General features: G+C 35.7%; 2 protein-coding genes across 2 annotated transcripts in view; both read right to left on the minus strand.

Moving 5' to 3' along the window:
* Nucleotides 1-1484: 1484 nt before the first annotated feature.
* On the minus strand, nucleotides 1485-6136 carry LOC139691668 (zinc finger protein 596-like). The gene is made up of 3 exons (XM_071589512.1): nucleotides 5839-6136; nucleotides 5361-5796; nucleotides 1485-1646 (listed from the first exon to the last, which is right to left on the minus strand). Exons 1-3 carry the CDS (start codon nucleotides 6069-6071, stop codon nucleotides 1485-1487), a joined length of 831 nt encoding a protein of 276 aa, XP_071445613.1. The 5' UTR covers nucleotides 6072-6136.
* Nucleotides 6137-7962: 1826 nt separating this feature from the next.
* Nucleotides 7963-21110, minus strand: part of LOC139691703 (uncharacterized) — an 88225-nt gene continuing 75077 nt past the window's right edge. The window contains exon 3 of the mRNA XM_071589551.1: nucleotides 7963-8142. Coding sequence (XP_071445652.1) covers nucleotides 8005-8142 — 138 coding nt within the window. The 3' untranslated portion in view covers nucleotides 7963-8004. The remainder of the gene's footprint in view (nucleotides 8143-21110) is intronic.

A 21110-nucleotide genomic window follows, 5' to 3' on the forward strand; every position in this document is an offset into this window, starting at 1 on the left:
ACAGATATGAGCCCAGGCATCAATCAATCATCTGCATTCTAATATCATCCATAAATATTCTGCCAAGGCACTATTTATCCCAGAAGGAAGTGAATGTTCAATGGTAGCCAAATACGCATTAATTGGTATTTAGTTAATATCAATTTACAATTACATGAGCCTTCCAAAGTTACATCATTTCAATCTGCAGAGAGAAGATGAACATAACTTAAGATTGAGATTGGAGAGAAACTAACATTAACACCTTGGTATTTGAAGAATCAATGAGTCAGCTGTTATTTTATGTTTAAGTTGAGGGTCTAAGGATGAGAAGGATATTGAAATGGAGATATTATATTATTTATCAAAGGAACTATAGTGTTCTGGGGATTTTTTGGGCAATTGGAAGAATTCTAGAATGATCCTTGAGGTTGTCATTGATTCTAATATGAATGGTTGTGGTATATTCTCCAATATAGAAGGTATGGCTAGGTTGGCACTTCAGACAGTGAACCTCATCATATAACAAGCCTTTAATAATTTTAGTGACTGGATCTTCCAGCTTCATTTTCACATCACTCAGAAGCATGATTATTGAAACACTTTTGAAATGTGGGTTTTGAGAGGGTAGGGTGGACAGAAAGGAAAACAAATGAGTAATTGCTATTGGTAGATTGAGAGGGTACTACAGGGAAACACCTTAAGGAGGAAGACATGATGAAGTCAGAGTTTTGGTCAATCTGATGGTTCAGCCAAAAGCACATATAAAATGGCATGGTTTGCAGACTAAACTCTAAGAAAGAAACTGCCTTTATATCAAAATGAACCCTCAAAAAAATGAATAAAATGTTACCCAAAAATATTGAAAAGGCATTTACAAATTGCCAACTGAAAAAAGTTATTTGCATTTTGATTTTACATATACTTGATACATATCAACTGATGGTTCATAATAACTAAAAAGGACATACTGAGGGCAGTCAAAAGGCTGTTCCTGATGAAAAACTGTACCCATAAAAGTGGTCAGACCATCTTATCTTGTTTCAGCAACTGATCCTTTCCCAGGCATCCTTCATCCCAAGGAATCTTAATTACACACTCATCCATAATTTCCAATTCTTAATTTAAAGATGAGCAGAATCATTCATTATTTGAAGGATCTTGCAAGATCAAAGAAAAGCATTACAGCTGCGAAGATGTTTTCATACTTCCATAGTTATAATGACTGATGGAATTGTTTACATACTCCTAACCACTAATGCAAACAGAGGTACATTCACTGCAGTCATTGATGGTCACAACAACTCAAGTGAGGTGATAGGATAACTAAATAGAAAGTGCAAATTCAAGTAAAGAGGGAAGATAATTAAAATTCACATAGCAAAGTTCAACTGTGAACAAAACTGATTTCAAAGCAAAGATTGCTGACTATGCAAACAACTTGAATATGAACACTCACCAAATTCTCTGCTTCATCATTACTGGACCAGTCACCTTGCATTGATTTAAACATTGGCAATTATGCAATCTAGAGCAGCAGAGCAACCACTAGAAGTGTCAACCTCCTCTTTGACAAGGATCACATCATCTTGGACACTCACAGCCTTACTCTCTTCAGCATCACTCAGTGGCATCATCGCCAATGTTTTTTCAATCTCACCAGAAAACTAAGTCAGCATAAAATTTGCAGACAACATGCAATTTATGCAAAATGTGAATAGAGATATGACTTCATTGCAAATAATTTCTGGTGGTTTAGTATTGAGTAGCACTTCCTTCGCTAGGAGCATTGCTTCTTCTCTTGGGACACTTGTGAATAAGTGTACAACATCAAATGATACTAATATGGAATTCGTTGGTGGAGTTATATGTGTTTAGGACTTTGTCAGTTCTATGGAATTCTTTCTGCTATATTTTCCATAAAATTGGGAATGTTTTACAAATTTGCACTTCACAACCCTAGAATTATTTCTTGTTTAATGGAAACCTATATCAACCATTGGAAGGTATAGCTATGAGCTGTCCCCCCTATCACCTTTACTGGCTGAAATATTTATGAATAACCTAGAAATGGAACTTTTCAAAAGTGAAAATCCTCTCCTCCAAAATGTGCACCACTGGTTCCGTTACGTAGATGATGTGTTATGTTTATGGACACATACAAAGAGACAATTGGTAAATTTTTTAAAGTTCATCAATTCTTTAACTTCAAGGAATAAAATTAACCAACGAGGGTTATAATTTGAATTTCCTGGATCTAGTTATTTCTATTCAAGAGGAAAAACGCAATTTTTTTTTGAAATCTTGTACAGACCAGGGCATCCATGCATCATCAAAACATGGTTTTCACCAAAAACTTGCAGCCTTTCAAAGCATGATACACAGGGCAATAGCTATCTCTTTAGATCTATCAGCCTTCACGTTGGAAATAACCAATTTTTTAAAAATGGCTTTGGCCAATGGGCACACAGAAAAATTGATTGATGACTTGTTGGATAACAAAAGGAAAAAACTTTTATTGAGGGAAATTTACTGTGCCCCACCCAGAGACCTGGAGCCATGGCGACGCATTAAATATGTATGAAAACCCTCCTTTTAAAATAGGCCGTGTACTCAGAGATATGAACATAAAACCTGCCTTCTACAATAATAAAAACCTAAGGAGTTTGCTACCGGCAGTCAAAGACCCCATGAAACCAACTCTCCAGAGTGGGGTTCACCAATTGAAATGTGGCGACTATGATGCTAAGTACATTGATCAGACAGGGAGGAATTTAACGGTTTGAGCAGAAGAACACCGGACGGATTTTATAAAGCATACTGGGATGTCCCAATTTACAACTCATCTTATGATGGAAGGCCACCGAGCAGATTTCACCCATGAATTACTGCCTGGAGTGAAGAAATGAATGCAGCTGGATATCCGAGAGCAGTTAGAAATTCTAAAAATGGTTAAGAAGAAGGAAAAGATAACTAATGACCATCTCTTCCCTTTTCACTCACCCCACCTGGACATTCCTATTCTACATCCCAAAAAATCCCCATGATGCAAATCCATGCTCCCTTCCCAACCCTTCCCTCCCCTCCCTCTTACACCTCTCCTTTCCTTAATTACACTCCCCCATCTCCCATCCGTTACCTCTACTCAACTGCGTACATAACTCAGATAAATCTTTATTGTACCACTAGTCCTAAGGAAGTTACAGTGTAATGAAACTAGTGTACCAATAAAGTTTATTTTCTAGAAAGCAAAGATAATATTTTTCCTGAGTTAAAAGGCATCTTTTATATCAAATTTAATCAATTGGGTATTGATGGGAATTATCTCCAGCGCCTGTGTGGCTGAGTGGAGGGTGAACTTTGCAGTTCCGATATAATTGATATGATGGTGACAGGTCTTGAATGATCCTCTTGCCACCTCCCGCTTTTAAGATTGCTACAAAGGGAAAGGTGCACGTCGTCTTTTCCATTGTCAGGATCTGTTTACCAGCATTGTCATATATGCATTGATCACCGGTGTCGACCACGTGGGCAGGAAGGTAAAGGGTTGTCCTTTCTGGTCTTAGTGCGTTGGCACCCCAACCAATGGTCTAACTGGGGATGCAAATCTATATGGGTATATGCCTATGGTAAGGAAGAAGAGCCTCCCTCTTCTTCTGGTCCTGGTGACAGTGGCTGCTCTCTTGGCTCCTGTTCCTCGTCTGGCTCTGAGAAACAAAGCCTTTGTCATTGTCATGCATTTCATGTATAATGAGTTGCCGTGGCAATTGCTATACACTCATCTCTTGGAATGGGTCCATATCAAGTCCACTATCTCCCACTGTGTTTGATTCACTTGTCACTATTCCCTGATTCTCACTTTCATTTATCATCGATTCTCTTGAGGAAAAGGAGTCTGCCTCCCACTCCTTGGGATCTGGGGGCTCTGGAATTTGAGGAACTCAACAAGGACCCCAGGTTGATAAGCCATCTTGTGCAGAATGCTTGGTGCCACAGGGTGTGTTGGCATGGGCATAGGCATGTGGCATCCATCCTGCATTTGCTGAAAGCCATTTACCAACAAATGTCCAAACAAATTTTTAGGAATGTTTGAAACAATTCAAGAGGAAACTGATCCATTTTTTGCTATAAATTATCAGAATTAATGAGACATGGATCCTAACACTACCAGCAAGAAACAAAATGTCCATCAAACCCTTCCTTAAAAGCCAGAATCTTAGTGCCAAAAATACCCAAGTTGAAACATCTATTTTGGCAAAGTGCCTTGATATGCAAACCCATCCGGAACCCAAAGTTCTAAATGTCTAGATAAGTGAACCTTCTAGGTAGTCTACCCTATTTCCCATTCTTCCATCAAGAGATGGTCCTCATGAATGAATTACTTCAATGCTTATTTATCCTGAAGGCTGCTTCCACAAGAGGTAACAGCAATCCAATACCTTATTTTGTACAGAGCCTGATACTGCAAACTGCAAACATCCCAACCCACATTCTTTAAGATGAAGTCAGCAATACAATCCCCAGAGTTGTACAGACTTTGTTGAGACAATGAAAATGAGAACACTGCTTTGTAATCGATTTTGTTTCTCTTGCCGTCCATCCTATCTAATCAATTGCGCCCTGTGTAATGGATTACATTGTAAGCAGTTCTCTGTCAGTTGGAACTTGATTTTTTTCTGCCTTTTGATTGTAAGCACATTGCCGCAGTCTCAAGGAAAGGGGAAAAGTCCCAATTTGACTCAGTGAGATCAGCCATTTCAACAAAATCGAACTATGCAGTCTGACAAAAAAATTTGCAATTCACTGGTTTTTATTTATTTATAATATTTTCTACATGTCTTTTTGATTTTTTATTATATTTAAATATCGTAGTTTAATTGAAAAATGTGTTTAAAAAACATTAGTTTTGTGTCATAAAATCGAAATATAATTGCTAAAAAAATATTCTTCAAATTTATGATACTGTAGTAATTACATTAATTTTTCAGATGATGGATTTAAAATAAACAACTGCATATGGATATCTAAACAAATAACTTCATAATTTTTTTTTTCTAAGGTGATACATTTTCTTAAATTACCCTTCGCACTTCTCACTAGTACCCCTGAGATCCCCGCCGCACTAAGAGGGTTAATTATTGTTATCATGATATACATAATTATGCTGAGATAAGTCACTTTATCAATAATTTTTTATTTGAAGAAATTACATAAAACAGGATAATAATGTCACTTTGTTACAAAGTTGTTATTAAAGTTTTAATATCCTTTCTTTCGAGTGAAATAAGCTCTAGGATCTTACATTTTTATGATTATTTTGCAGAGTGTGTCTTCATGTGTGAGATTAGATGACAACGCTGAATGAATGCCTTTGAACAGACATTGCACTTGTGAGGCCTTTCACCGGTGTGGGTCTTCATGTGTGTCTTTAGATGATTAGTCCGAGCGAAAGCTTTTAAACAAATGACACACTTGTGTGGCTTTTCTCCAGAGTGTGTCAGCATGTGTGACTTTAGTTTATTGCTCTGGGTAAAAGCTTTTGAACAAATGTCACATTTGTGTGGCCTTTCACCAGTGTGTGCCATTATGTGTGTCTTTAAATTACTTCTCATAGCAAATGCCTTTGAACAAATGTCACACTTGTGCGGCTTTTCACCAGTGTGTGTCAGCATGTGGCCCCTTAGAGAACCTTTTGTTGCAAATGGTTTAGAACAAATATGACACTTGTGAGGTGTTTCACCGGTGTGTGTAATCATGTTTGACTTCAGATGAATTCTCTGAGTGAACGCTTTTGAACAGATATGGCACTTGTGTGGCCTTTGACCAGTATGTGTCAATATGTGATCCTTAAGAAAACATTTATAAGCAAATGCTTTTAAACATACATCACATTTATACCTCTTTACATCAGTATGTGTGAACATGTGCCTCTTTAAGTTACTATTAAGAGCAAATTCTTTGCTACATATTTCACACCTGTGTGGTCTTTCTCCAGTGTGTGTCAACATGTGCGCCTGTAAATTTATATTTTTAGCAAAACCTTTTAAACATAATGCACATTGAAATGGCCTTTCCACAGTATGTGTTGACATGTGCCTTTTGAGTTTACTTAAATTTAGAAAGTTTTTGGAGCAGAATTCACATTGGTGCTTCTTCTTACGAGCATGCACCCATTTTATATGACTTTTAAGGTGTTCTTTTCTCTTAAATGCCTCCAAACAAACATCACATTTGAATTGCATCACCTGGTTAAGGTGCACATGCATTATATGATCTTTTAGAAGGTCCCTTTGTTCAAATACCTTGTTGCAAATTTTACACACATTCGGTTGAGTGGCTGAAGCATTTTCTCCTGCATTACCTTGTTTTTGGTAATCATCTGAAACATTTGAAGGATAAGGTAAGGTTGATATTCATTTAATAATATATTCCTGCAATGAAAAACATTGTTTAAACCAGTTTTGACAAATGTATTATTGTAAATAAATTATTATAGGTATGCATTAATACATCTATTCCTGTAAAAAGCCATTTGTCCCTGTTTGTATGTTAGCAACTTCAGCTGTGCTGAAATCCCAGGAACAAGGCATCTGTCATTAACTAAAGCTGACCTGAATTATGCCTGTGCATAAGGGCTTCTCTAGTTTTGCACCAGGTCAGGTTGAGTAGCACCAACATTTTGACAGCTAATTCCGCCATTGTCCTCATGATGAAGTGACATTGCCGGGATGGTGCCCAGTATTTATATGTTTGGCGTGGAGTCTGTTGTCTTGTGATTGCCAGAGCCTACATCCTGTTTTTGTCTACCATATTGAAAAGATTGGCAGGATCCTTAAGAAACGTATTTATTTATTTATAGACTGAAACCGGCGAGGTTGAGACTAATAGTCCTTTCTTCCTTATAGGGTTTATAATTGTCTCACATAAATGTTCCGCATGGGTTTACTTAGTGTTACCCTGATACCAAACCATTATTTTTTATACAAGGACTTCTAAAAAGATCAAGAAGAATATTTCTGAAGCATTTAATAGCACACAGGAAAGGAAATATATCATTTAAAGAATGATATATTTTTTTCTGTAAAAAGCATTTTTATCATCAGGGAAATTTCATATTGCTGCATTTAATGTAATGAAGAAAATAAATCAATAGCAATGCATATGACATAATTAAGAAAAAATAAGATTTAGACTAAGAAAATGTGAGTATGCAGCAGTTAACATTAAGTTGTGCACTTAATTAGTTTGAATTATCGTACATATGTTAGGGTTTCCAGATGATTTGAACTATTCAATAATTGTGTTGGCAGCATAAATTGAACATCTTTCTTGGCTAAAATATTATGAATTACTTAGTGGCAAATTATTTTTGCAACTTATTATGATGAATTATAATTAACTCTATATGCATTTTTCATATGATATTTAATTCAAATTATTTTTAGTTTCATGAAAAAACTAATTAATCAAATTTTCACACCAAATTTTTGCAGCACTAAAGGTATCCTGTATATGTCTCAGCTTATCTTGATAACTTATTGACAAGATCAATGGTAAGGCAGTGCAATGTAATGACCTTCTTAAATTCAATTATTTCAAAAAATTAATTGTCCTTACTTTTGATTTGATTTCATTGAATGAATTGTATATACTTTTATTGGCTGAAATAGAAAATATCAACTTTCGGCAAAATTTAATCAAGCTAACCCAGCCAACTGTCTATTTTGCCATACCAAAATATCCCATGAGGACCTTAGGGTAAAATTAAAAGGCACTAAACTAACTCTCATCTTGGGATCATAGATTTATGTAGCATTCAGATGAAAGACTTCTCATTCTCAGGAAATCATTATGCAGGTTATTTTTCTGACAACAGTTTTGCCTGTGTTTCAACGAGCAAATTCAGATTTAAGTAAACCAGAACAGGTTACATAGCCATTAAGGTGTTTAGTAGTAGTGCAAGAGTTAATCTCCAATGGTTATATAACACCAGAAAGTAGAAAAAGTGAAGTGTCAACTAAGTCCTTAGCTTTCCTTACCTTGTTCCTGCAACATCTTTCCTCTCAGTCTTACTTCCACCTGAGGAATATCAGCATCACAATCTTCCTTAATATCAATTTCCTCTTCAGGGGGTATATTTATTTCTGCATTTTCTGAAGGATCCTGCAAGATCAACGAAAAAATATTACAGATCTTCAGGATATCATGAAAAATATTGTTAAACATGGTTTTTTGAAGATAAAAAAATTGTTAACTTGTATGCAACTTAATAAATATTTTAGTTGATAGCTCATGAAAAAAATTCCCTGAGTAATTATTTGCTCGATTCTATCCTTTTGTTGATAATCCCAAGAAGACCTCTGTAGATGTACAGTATTTCACACTTATTGTTCCGTAGCATTCACATGTGAATGTGAACTATAGCTTATTTGGAAAGGAACTAAAATTTATCAAAAAACTTTTTCTGGCCAGATTCCATCCTCACACCCACTATTAATCAGTCCATTTACTTTTTCTTTCATATTTTCCAAAACCTTTAGGTAATTCTGCAAACATCGTCTACCCATACCATCTTATTTAATTTAATCTGCTTTAAAGCCCTTTGTATGCCATCATTGGATATGTCTGGACCTAAGCTAACTTCCTCACTGTTTACTTACTTTATCATGTATAAAATTGGTTACCTTACGTCTTAATCATCACTTCTGTTTATATTCTTTCCCAATTTCTTTATCTAAGTCAAGTTTTTTACTGTGCTACCATGTTGACCTAAGTTCTGTAACAAACGGTTTTCACATAATTCCTTTCATTTCTCTTGGATCTTTTCTACGTCAGCCATAATCAACATTAATTTATGCCTGATTGTTTGAATAGATCTTTCCTTCTTACTTTCTGATAATGATTTTACCCACTGAACAGTACTTAAATGTTTCCCATCTTCTGTAAACTTACCATATACTTGTATAATCCTGAGAACCCTTATTTTTTAAGCTACCAAAAATTCCGAAAACCAATAACCTCCGAAAATAATGTGAAGAGTCAATACCAGCCTTACTCTTATGAATGGGCAAAGGATGGATGAGGGAAATTAGAGAAAATATAAGCAGTAAATCTTTAAAAATATACAAAAAACTGAATAAAACCAATAAGAAAAAAAAATAAAAAACTAAAAATAATTGAAATAAATCGATACCATAAATGGTTAGTACAATTAAATGGTAGACTGCCAATTAATCACATACTTTCTAGCAATCACATTCAATCAGGGCTTACAAGAAGTTCCCTCTACACCAGTGACCTATAAGTCATTTATTATCAAATAATAAAAACAAAAAAAATACAAACTGTCTAGCTTGGATATACTTAGCAGCATTGATCCTTGCTTGCCACATATACTTATACTATAAGGGCTTACAAGAGGTTCACCTATGCATCTGGGGCATACTAATCACTCATATTGAAATAAAATTAAAAACATAATAAATGAAAAATAATCATGCACTCTCTATCTTGGATGTTCTTAATCACATTTATCCTTCCTAGTCTTAAACACTCCAATTCCATCAGGGCTTCAAAGAGGTTCCCTCTGCACCAGCGGCTCATCAGTCACACATAATATAATTATAAAGGCAAAATAATTACAAACTCTATAGCATGAATGTATTAATCAGCATTGATCATTGCTCGTCGCATGTACTCACTAATCACATATAATGAAATGAAATTAAAAATTATAAAAAATGAAAAATAATTATCTCCCCTCTAGCGTGGATGTACTATATTGCAGTGATCCTTGCTTCTCTCAAGCACTCACATTAGATCAGGGCTTACGAGAGATTTTCTCTGCACCAGTGGCCCATAAGTCACAAGTAATATAATAATAATAAAAACAAAATAATTACAAATTCTCTGGCTTGGATATATTAAGCACCATCGATCCTTGTTAGTCTCAAGCAATCATGCTCTATTAAGGCTTACGAGAGGTTTCCCTCTGCACCAGTGGCCCACGAATCACTCACTTGCTTGAGTATTCGAAGATGCCTTAACCCTTGCAAAACTAACTCAATCACCCACAGGTCTACAGTGGAATGTCTTCCGATGTTACATACTGGGACTTGACCTTTGTGAAATGGTAGGAGGAGTGCCGGGAAGCTCATGCAGAGTAACATCATTACCATTAAGCATAGAAAAATATTGCAAGACCTCAATTTTTGAAGGGTCATTATAAAATGCAGTGAATGCATATGAAAATCTGTTTTTGGGTAAACTTTGACATAAGTTTTCTCATCAAAGAAACACTCAAACCGTACTGTCATGTCTTTTTCTTCTTCTTTTCCAGTATCTTTCAATTCATCTATATCTGACTCTAATATAACTTTCCAAACTATCAACATTGACCCCTAGAAAAATAATTTTAACTCAGTCTGAATGAAACTTACCAACTATCAACAATAACTTTATCTCAACAGTGGCCACTGTTCACATGCAAAGTCCTTCATCTCCTTCTGACTCAGTCTATGGCTTCTGTTTCTGCAAGAACACTCCTCTCGAATAAAAATACATGGACCAGCTACTTTACTGTCTCAGAAAAAGTGATTACCCTGAAAAACTGCTGAATACTAAAATTCTCAAACCTTCAACCCAATACACTTCTCTTTTTGAACCAAACTGCCTGAAAAGCCCTCACCTTATCATCACTTCTTTGTCCAAATACCATAAAATTAAACGATCTGTGAACTTAGCCTTTACACTAAGTTTGGCCCTGCCTAGTGCATTAGTCAATTAAACACCACCCTTTCCCTCTTCATCATAACCAATACAATTTTACCAAAACCATCATGATCCTTATCTATCCCATCCTTAATCAACCTGCTTCCCACTACCAATTTTTGATGACCACTTCTCTGTTAAGGTGATTAAAAACCTTAAAAAAATGTCAAAAAAAAGGCAGATAGATCTTAGACATCGCACATATATGAGTGCTCCTGCCAATAAAGGCCTTTTAGCCTAACCAATGCATCGAATACCTGGCTACAAATAATAAATTCATGTTTCAAGGAAAGAACAAATAATATGATTTCTACGTAGAGGTACTAAAGAGAATAAAGAAGGGAACAACTAAGTCATCCCAGCAAACACCCAGCATCACCACAATCATGATATACCTGAATAGTCCTTGCTTGGCACAAGCTGTGTATTTCCTGTTCTGAAAACTAAATCCTGCCTTAATTTTCACACAAACCTAATACATGTCATGCTACATAATAGCAATTATCTATCCTAACACTTTTACTTGCTAAAGAATCCTGGGCATATCTTATCTCTTCATAAAAAACTGACAAATCACTTCTACATTTACCTATTTGAATACACCACCTTTATCATGAGCAGTAATTCAATGCTTTTGCCAGTTTCATTTGTATAGAATTGCATATGCAGACCATTGGAATAATGCTATACAGCAAAAAACAGTAGTCTTCTTTCTAAACACTAATACCATCAAGTAAATCGCATGATATTTACAGCAAATTTACATTAAATACAGATTGCTGGTTGGCGCACAATAACTGATGACCTGCTGTTTCCAAAACTTAGAGAGCACTGAAATTGGTTTTCAAGCATAGCTTAGAGTCCCTCCTACTTACCAACAGTGACTCAATTTCACTACATTCAATAGGAGTGGCATGGGAAATGTGATGGCATCACATTTGGAATACACCCTGTATATATATGGGAGAACATTTAAAGTAGACTCATCCTGCGTCTTATTGACCTAGGGTATTATGGTTATAAATTCGACCCCATATATAAGTTCTTGGAGACAAGGTTTATATTAAGTGATCTTTGCTCAATCAGTCTGAGAAAATTGAAATGTTCATTACATCTATCGATGATAACACTTCCTTGAGCCGGAAGAGAAAATTTGATCAAAAGTGCAGATTGATAATTATGCTCCTGAAATGAATACATACACTCACCAAATGACTTGAATCTTCATTGTCCGACCAATGACTGTCGCCTTCCTGTATTGATGAGCCAGTGTCAATTTTCAGAGGAACAGGGCATCCACTGGTGGTGTCAATTTCTTCTTTGACAATGATCATGTCATCTTGCACATCCACCTCACTGCCGTCGACAGCATCACTGGCGATGGTCTCGTCTTCAATCTCTTTCTTGATCTCACCAGGGAGCTAATTCAAAGCATATCAAAAATATGATTTAATAATTGTATATGATGAACATTTCAAAATAGGTGATTCAGGGCAAAAAATTTTTTTTGCCTAAATTTGTGATGTAATTCTTTCTCGAAAACAATTTTGGAATCCATTATTTTAGAAAAAGATTAATGATTATGACTTCAGGTGCTTAAATTGCATGCATATACAATTCATTCAATGGAGTAAACATTATCAAATGATAGTTCACCATTTCAGTACAGGTTTTTGAAAGGACAGAGCCATTGAAACCTATTGTTCTTCATCTCCATGCTTAAGAAGAAAAAGTTTAAACTTTCAAGACACTACAATATTAATTTGCAAAATAGAATTGGTTATGATTGCAATGGATAACAGCTCAATTCACTCACCTCAATATTGACTTCATTACAATCATTAATGGCCATAAAATTCATTCCATGGACTGGTGAATATGGGTTCTTCATCTCAACTGATGCTGTTCCCACGGAATGTACAGCAGATTCCACGGTACTACTTGAAGCCCACACTTTGTCTGATGTACCATCAACCATATGCTCTCCAGGATTCTTATTGTATTGGGTCAGGACATCACTCACCTCCTTATCAATCATAAAAACAGCAATCAAACCCAGTCAGTTAGGTAGGTGATGGTAGCATTCACCCAATACTAAGTCCTTTATGGCATTATGTTAAATTCGCCCATTACAGTGCACCCCATAAAGAAGCACATGGGAATCCAACCTGTTCTGTACTGTTCGGTAGTGTAAAAATGTCAAATAAGAATTGAATTGATTCATTTGCATTATTTTATACATAGATATGACAGGATTTTCAAAAAAATGATCACATTTACTTTGACATGGAGTGCAGTTATGAACAGTATGGGAACATGGTCATTGAAGATGCAAGATCATTGAAATAAAAGATAGGATGCTTTTGCATATGTCGGTTTGGGAGTGGTGAAATGAACAGTAATTTAAACAAAATTACTTTTTCAAGCTTACATACTCAAATAGTGCACATTTTTGCCTCAAATCATAATGCCTGTGATGGATAACAAAGTTATCAATCACAGGCATTATGAGATACCGGAATGAATTGTACAGCATATAAATCAACACAGATGCAACGAAATATATTCTTTTGGTGCAAGATATGATTTTGTTGCATATCTCAAATTAATGGATGCAACTGACCTCTTGTCGATTAGTTAACCAGCCTTCCGTCACAGGATTGAACCCCTTTTGGATACGATTGTAGAAAACAATCAGACACTCAGCACATCGATTCTTAAATAGCCGGAATTCCGTAAGCTTCTTCATGCAGGTCGAACAAACAAACCAGGGATAATTTGCATCCTCCACAACCTGATAAAATACATCATAACAATATTTTGACATTATAATGCTGAAATCTACTCTTGTCTACTAATCACTATAGTTTTCCCCAATACCTTACGTATTCCATGAACTAATTGCTTTTAAGTACAACGAAGATCTTCAAAAAATATTTTAGAAAAGGCATCACACATACAATTCACTTACTTTTACATTTATCAAATCCTCTATAGTGTTTTCCAACATAAATTCCGATTTATTATTCTTGTCGAAAATGTTCATCAGAACCCCACCACTGTTAAAACACAATCTGCATACCACAAAATCAATTTTATCACACATTATGATCGTTTAAGATTACGTCTGATGATTGACCGGACAATATAACGTTAAATATATAAACATCTGTCAAAAATTACGTGAAATATTTCGATTATTCACACAATACAACATCAGAAATGCTTCGACAACTTGAGATTGGCATTTCATTCTTCTTATTTTTTCTCCAACACAGCAGTTCATGTGCAAGATCCAAAGGGTCGATAAAAATGACCGGCTCTTTTCAGGGAGAGAATCCCAATTCCTCACATTACACAAGTTGACGAATCCCACCCGGTGAATCACATCTAATCCAGTAAGAGAGTAAATAAAAGGCGGAATAGGTGTTTGTCTAAATTGATTTGAGCAGGATGGAGTGTCAAAGGTATTTTCTGAAGAACCTAACGCTAAATATATGTTAAAATCGTTCACAATTTACGTGAATTAGTGTTCAAAATTGATATAAACAACCTTAGTAAACAAAATATCTTACCATTTGGACACTTGCGTTTCGTTCTTCATCTGTTCATTTTATTTCCGAAGTATTTCTTGTAAATCAAAGGATTGATACGAGAAGAGTCGACCATAATCTGGGTCAGAGCTTATGAACATATTTTGGAATTATTAGACGTATCACGAAACATTGACAGTTAAAATTACATTAATATTATTTTGAGATCTTCATTATCTGATTAACCATGACAAACAACGTTCAATGTTAACTTGACATCGATTCAAATCGTCAGAAAAAGATTCAGTTCGTCAAAGTCCCGTTCCTACGGATCGAAGAATTATTTTGATGTTTAGTCAGATAGAACAGAAAGAAAAGTCGGTAACATGGAACTTGTAATATTTTTAATACACTATATGTCTACAACGCATAATAACTTTCGCTTGTATATACACTGGGTTATTCTTACTTTTAGCAATCATAAGCAAAACGTATCTGAATCTTTTGATCCAGATCTTTCAAATGAATGATCGGAACATATTAGACCATTTTAGTTTTTTTCGATCTGTATAATATCAAAGAATGCCGGTCATTCTTCACTAAATAATAAAATTATATAAAACGGAATTATTTTTCCTCACCTTTATTACTTGATGTCATTGAAATACCCAGACATATATCTGGTCGGAATAAGATCCTTTTTTCCATAGCACTCAATTCCATTGTATTTGAAGTCTTTCAAAAGAGTGTGACAGATGAAGAACCGAATGCAAGTGTCCAGCTGTTGAGTTGTTTACTTTGAGGTTTCGGCTGTTTTTAATAAATTTTAGTTCTATTTCAAGTTAACTGTGACATATTGCAGAGGTATTTTGGATAAGATTGTAAAGTAAATCATTCGGAGTAGCTTTAAACTTTGATAATGTGCGATAAAGCCGAATTTGGAGTGTGCAGATTGTGTTTAAATAGTCGTGGACTGTTGATTTATGTTTTCGGCGACAATATTAAATTACAAATCATGCTGCAAAAGACTACAGAAGATTTAATAGATTTCAAAGTAAGTTTAGTTGTCTGTGTTCATTGCTTAGAATGTTATGTGTGTAAAAAATCTTATATGAGATAGAAGGTCGTTTGTATGTCGCGTATACTCTTTTGTAAAATAATGGTGAAAATAAGATCAGATGATTTAGTGCGTTATTTGGTGAATATCTGTTTATGAAATATTTAATCAGGTTGTGCAGGATGAAATTCATCCCTGGTTGGTGTGTTCTTTCTGTATGGAGTTACTGACTGAATACCGGCTATTTAAGCGTCGATGTGGCGAGTGTTTGTCTGTTTTCTATGATCGCATGAAAAAGGGGTGCAATTTTACGATGAAGGACTTGATAACCAATCGAGAAGAGGTCAGTTGTATTTATTAAATTGAACTATATCAACAACGAATACTATATTCGTCTGCGAAAACGAATCTGCGGGTAAAGAATTTTGTCATCACCAAGGTCATGATCAATGCCAGTTATTATTAAGTGTTGCGAAGATACCCAATCCTAAAAAGGAGTAAAATGAAAGTTCCTAAATTTTATATTTCAGGAAAATTTGTCACAAGAAATAATTTTCCTCGTTTTAAAAAGTTAAAAAAAAAACGGAAATGTATTCCAAAAAATTAATGCATTAAATTGAACAATATCAAAAACGAATACAGCTTTGAGCTAGAGGGAATCTTTTATTGCATATTCTCTGGAATGGATTTGGAAATGTTTTCTTGAATATAATAAGTAATCTTACTGATAATCTTCTGAGTCACCTGGAATAACTTTTCCTTGTATTCAAATACATTTTTTGGTTTTGGTTAGTCATTGCCAAGTTTGTTGATGACTATCCGCTGTCTCTCTCCAGCAGAACTCAATTTCTGTCTCCCTATAGGCATTAGTTGCGCATAAACCATAGTGTCCCTCCTCATCACAATCTCTTCCATTGCCCTTTATTGCATTTCCCTCTGCCATCACTATCAAGGGTTTCCCGGAGTGAAACATACCCTATTTCTTCTTCTATGTGATGGTATATTATGTCAATTTATTCCTCCTTAGGTATTAAGACTTGATCAATAATCAAGTCTGTCAGTTCTGTGTACTTCTACTAAAGGTATTCTCTCTGTCAATAGGTCTATGTTTATTAGGTTTATATTGACTTTTTCATTCAATATTGTTCTCTTGTCTGATATTTAGTTTTCCTATTTGGTAGTGCCACTGTGCATCAAGGACATACCCTCATACCTAATGTTTTTCCAATGAATTGAAAAGGGTTTAATTAAATGTTATCAAGGCAGAATGTTTCTTCTCTTTTTGAATGGGATTAATAAGAAATATAAGTGGTAGATTGAGGTATGGTAGGCAGGTGATAGATATTAAATTACTGAATTGAGGCCGAAGTAAGTTCAATTATCTGTTTTAGGTGTTTCAAAAATTTTGTTTGCGAGATATCTAAAATAATTGGTATTAGGTTTATATACTCCAAACACTGTTGTCTAAATGTAAATTGAAGTTTAGGCGGGAGGAGTGCATTCTATTCTTAATACATGGTTATAGCATATTCTTTAGGTTATCGAGGATGCCAATTATCCCTGGTTGGTGTGTCCTCCCTGGGTGGAGAAGGTAATGGAATTCCAGCTGCTTTAACGTCAATGTGCCGAGTGCTTTGTTTGTTCTCTATAATAATATAGAAGGGAAGCTATCCTTCAAGGAAATATGTAATAACCAATCGAGAAGAGGTGAGTTGTATCTAATTGACAGTGATGCTATTGACAAGAGGTCTGTGGCCTCCCAGATAACATGATCATTTTTAAAGAGGAGGTTGACATTGCCGTTAGATGATCTATTTCTCCAGCAGGTGATATTCATTCATCAATTGTTGCATCAAATCCTGAAGGTAACAGTCATTGGTCAGACAATGAAGAGGCAGGTAATATGGTGACTAATCATGCATATTCCAGCATAAAATAATTCACATTTTTGTGGAAAATAAATTTATTGTTTAATGCACTTGTACAAATTGATTCAATTCTTCACCCCCTCTCCATTCCGAGTACTCTCTCCCTGAAATATAATAGGAGCAGCAAGCCAATGACAATATACAAATGACTATTAATCTGTATTACCAAATGGTATACCAATTTCACCCTTACCCTGTAGACTTACAATACCCTCAGACAGCTTTTCTACAATTCATTTTATACTAGTTTCATTTTTGTTAATTTATTATTTAATTCTTAATGCTTAGCTCTACTTAAATCTCAGGATTAATTATCTAACTAATGCCTATCTGAGTCACCTGACATTTTGCTTGCATACATATGTCTTTTGGTGTCAACACAAGGAAAATGTATTGGCTGATCTATTACTTTAACCTGCAAAACACAATTCCTTTCTTCATGCAGTAATTTCTTGTGCATAAACTGTCCTCTCTGACCTAATCTCCATCTTTTCTTGCCTTTCATCTTTTTCTTACCTTAAAACACTATTGTATGTTACTGTTTACTGCTGCCCTTTCTTCCAGCAAGACCTCATTATATACTATGTCCTGTAAAGGTGGCAAATCCTATCAATTTCTTTCTGCTTGTATTTCCTTCATATGTAGACCAGAATGATGATCAAGGGTTTTGAACGCATGAGCTTTGTACCAATAAGAATTTATCAGTTGATAGATCTATGATAACTATGCTTTAATGGCCATTTCATTCACTATTTTCTCCATCCTTAAATATAATATCATGAATATCAGAGTTACAGGGCTCATTTCTTTGTAATGCGGGGGTCCATCTAAGACATCGCCACACAGGTTTTGAAATAAATGATTAAAAGTATAATGACATGTCATTTATATGGAATATTTATTCACCTTATGCATTTGATTTAAAGGAAGAAAAAGTAGCAAATATTGACCTAGAAAATAGTATTATTTACTGGAAAGCCAGGGTTTGAAGAAGGTCGAGGCAGAGGTATGAGAAGATGCTGGGATATACTTTGGGGAGGAAAATCAACCCCTCCATTTCTCTCCCCCCTTTCTCCACACATACTTTTGAAATATAATTTCTCTTTATGGATCATACTTCATTTCTTCTTCTCTTTGATTTCAGCCTTATCATTTTAATACTCCATTCCACCGGCAAAGGGCAGGGCACACCTCTGCCTGTCTTCATCACACCTCTGATGTAATGAGTTCAAGCTCCTTGGACCAGCTGAGTTCCCTCATGGAGGAGTCCGTGTGGCTGGAGTCTCATGTAGACAAAGACAAGAGCTGCTGCTGAACCAACTTGAGCGAGTTGGTGCTGGTGGTCGGTTCGTCCTGGGGTGCCATCTCATTATTCCTTAGCACCTCGGCTCCTAAACACGAATGACCTCCGACCCGACTGCCGCCTCAGCCAATGATGCCATGGCCTTGCTTGTGATCCTGCCGGCATCAATCCATAATGGAGTTTTCGAGATGATTCTCACCACCTCCATGCATGTCATCAGAGATCTCTTTGGAGATGATTGCCTCTCAAGCTGACTCCTTGATCAAGAGGTGTGGCTTGGCACACAGCAAGGAATGCATGTGCCTTGGCTGGTAGTGGTGCATCTCAGTGGTGCCGGCCATTCCATCCCCTGGCCCACCAGTGCACAGGCCCTGGCTGGTCGGGGGTAGTGACCCTGGGGTCTTCTTCAGTATCTCCAGCAAGATCTCCATGTTAGAGATGCTGTCCTCCATTAGGTTGAGGTTCATTTGATTCATCTCGAACTGGCTCTGGAAGGGGGATTGGTTGAAGAAGTTATCAGTATACTCACAGAAGGGAGAATGGCTCCTGTTCTTCGAAGGCTTGGACCCAAGGGACGGTGAATCTTCTCCAGAGAGACAAGAGCAGCCTCCATCCCATCCTGACCTTACTCCACCTCTCCCACTTGACCCCTGTCAGCCACCTTCCTTGGCTGAGGAACTCCCTCCTGGGCAGGTACCTTGGGAAAACCGGCACCCTGGTATCACTCCAGGCCTTCGGCTTGGCCAGACGGGCACTAGCTGCAGCAGATGCCTCTTCCACATCAAGCGACTCAGAGTCTGTGGACATGGAGTAGGATGAACATAGTCTGTGAGCACACTGGCATACAACCCCCTCATCATGGAAGTAACTAAGGAAGATCTATGCTATCAGTTACAGATAAGGTAGGAAAGGTATGTGCAGGCATACATGACAATGAGATAGACAGGACATTAAGGGAGATAAAACTAAATAAGGCCATGGGGGTAGATAACATTCCGGCGGAACTTTTAAAATGTTAAGGCAAATGTTAGAGAAAGAGGCTATATGGGCTTATTCATAGTATCTATGAGGAAAGAATCTGGCCAGAAAACTTTGTGAGATCAGTTTAAGTTCTTATACCAAAAAAGGTAAAGGCTACATCATGTAAGGACTACAGGACAATAAGTTTTATATCCCACACAGCTTAAGTTATTCTCTGGATGATAAATAAAAAATCTATTAAAAGAAAGTTACTATCTAGTTGGGAGAAGTGAATGATGTATTATATGGAAGACTACACTGAATCGAGAAGAATTAAAAGAATGTCTTGTGAAGAAATAAGCCAGGGGATCCTGGAAGGTTGGCAGGGTGTCACTTGTATAACAAATAAGTTTGAAAAACTGTCGGGCAATATTTCAATGTCAGTGTTAGAAAAAGTGGAAGAGTTAACTTCGGAGAGTCAACTTGTCAATGTGCCTGAAGAGGTAATAAATTCACTTTATTCATTTAATTGTGGAATAGGTGACAAATATCCTGGATTCAAACAAACTATGTGTCCTGCCATATATTTATGCATTTGTATATAATGTGATATACTTTACATATATATGAAGTAATATGAAGTAAAAATAACAAGTACTACTTAGTAGAATAATTGAATTAAAGACATGTTTTTTTCTTTTTTAATGTATTTTATGAGATGAAGTAACTATAGAAGGAGCAGATCTGTACAAAATATAATGAAATTAGAAAAGCATGCTTTCAGACTAATTTTATTTTGCAAAACTTGTTTTTAAATTTAGATGTAAAAAGATTGGTAAATGGTTGGAAATTTATATTTTCTTATAATAAAACTAATTTTTTTATCTAATGAACATTGACTTACATTAAATATGCTAGTTAATAGCTTTTTAATTACAATGGTAAATGTTACCACAGTTTTCAAGTAATTAATTACAGAATTCCATTTAAACAAAGTGTACCTCACTAAATTACTGGAAATGAAAATTATGTGAATTATATTGCCATGTATTTAATATTTTTCTACAATATATTATGAAATTAGTTCCACTTCAGTTGTTTAAGTCATACTTAAATAAAGACTGGACATATGTTTCTCTTGGGTGCATCCCACTCAAATAGGGATGCAAATTATAGGTCATCAAATATTACATTCACTTGAGGACTTGCAGAAGAATTAACAAAAAATATGACCAAAGAAATATATCTTATATACACACAAATGAAATATACATGAAGATTGACCACAGACAAGATAGATGCACAAACCAAGCTCATACCAGTTCTAAATTTTTTGTGCTCTGCCATTTCTACCTTGTTCCTAAAATGCTTCCTCTCCAAATGCATCATCTTTTTGTGGAATGTCAAAGTCATACTCTTCCTAATGATCAATTTCATTATCATAACACAACTTTAATTCTCCATTTTCCAAATGATTCTCTTAGATCAAAGATAAACATAACCTTTCAGGTGCATAAATATGGAAAATAGCTATCAGACGTACCCCTACCTTTGACCATTCTGAATTTCACAATGGTACA

The sequence above is a fragment of the Hetaerina americana genome, unplaced genomic scaffold, assembly GCF_022747635.1.
Source record: "Hetaerina americana unplaced genomic scaffold, ioHetAmer1.1.p SCAF_39, whole genome shotgun sequence".
In the NCBI taxonomy this organism is placed as follows: domain Eukaryota; kingdom Metazoa; phylum Arthropoda; class Insecta; order Odonata; family Calopterygidae; genus Hetaerina; species Hetaerina americana.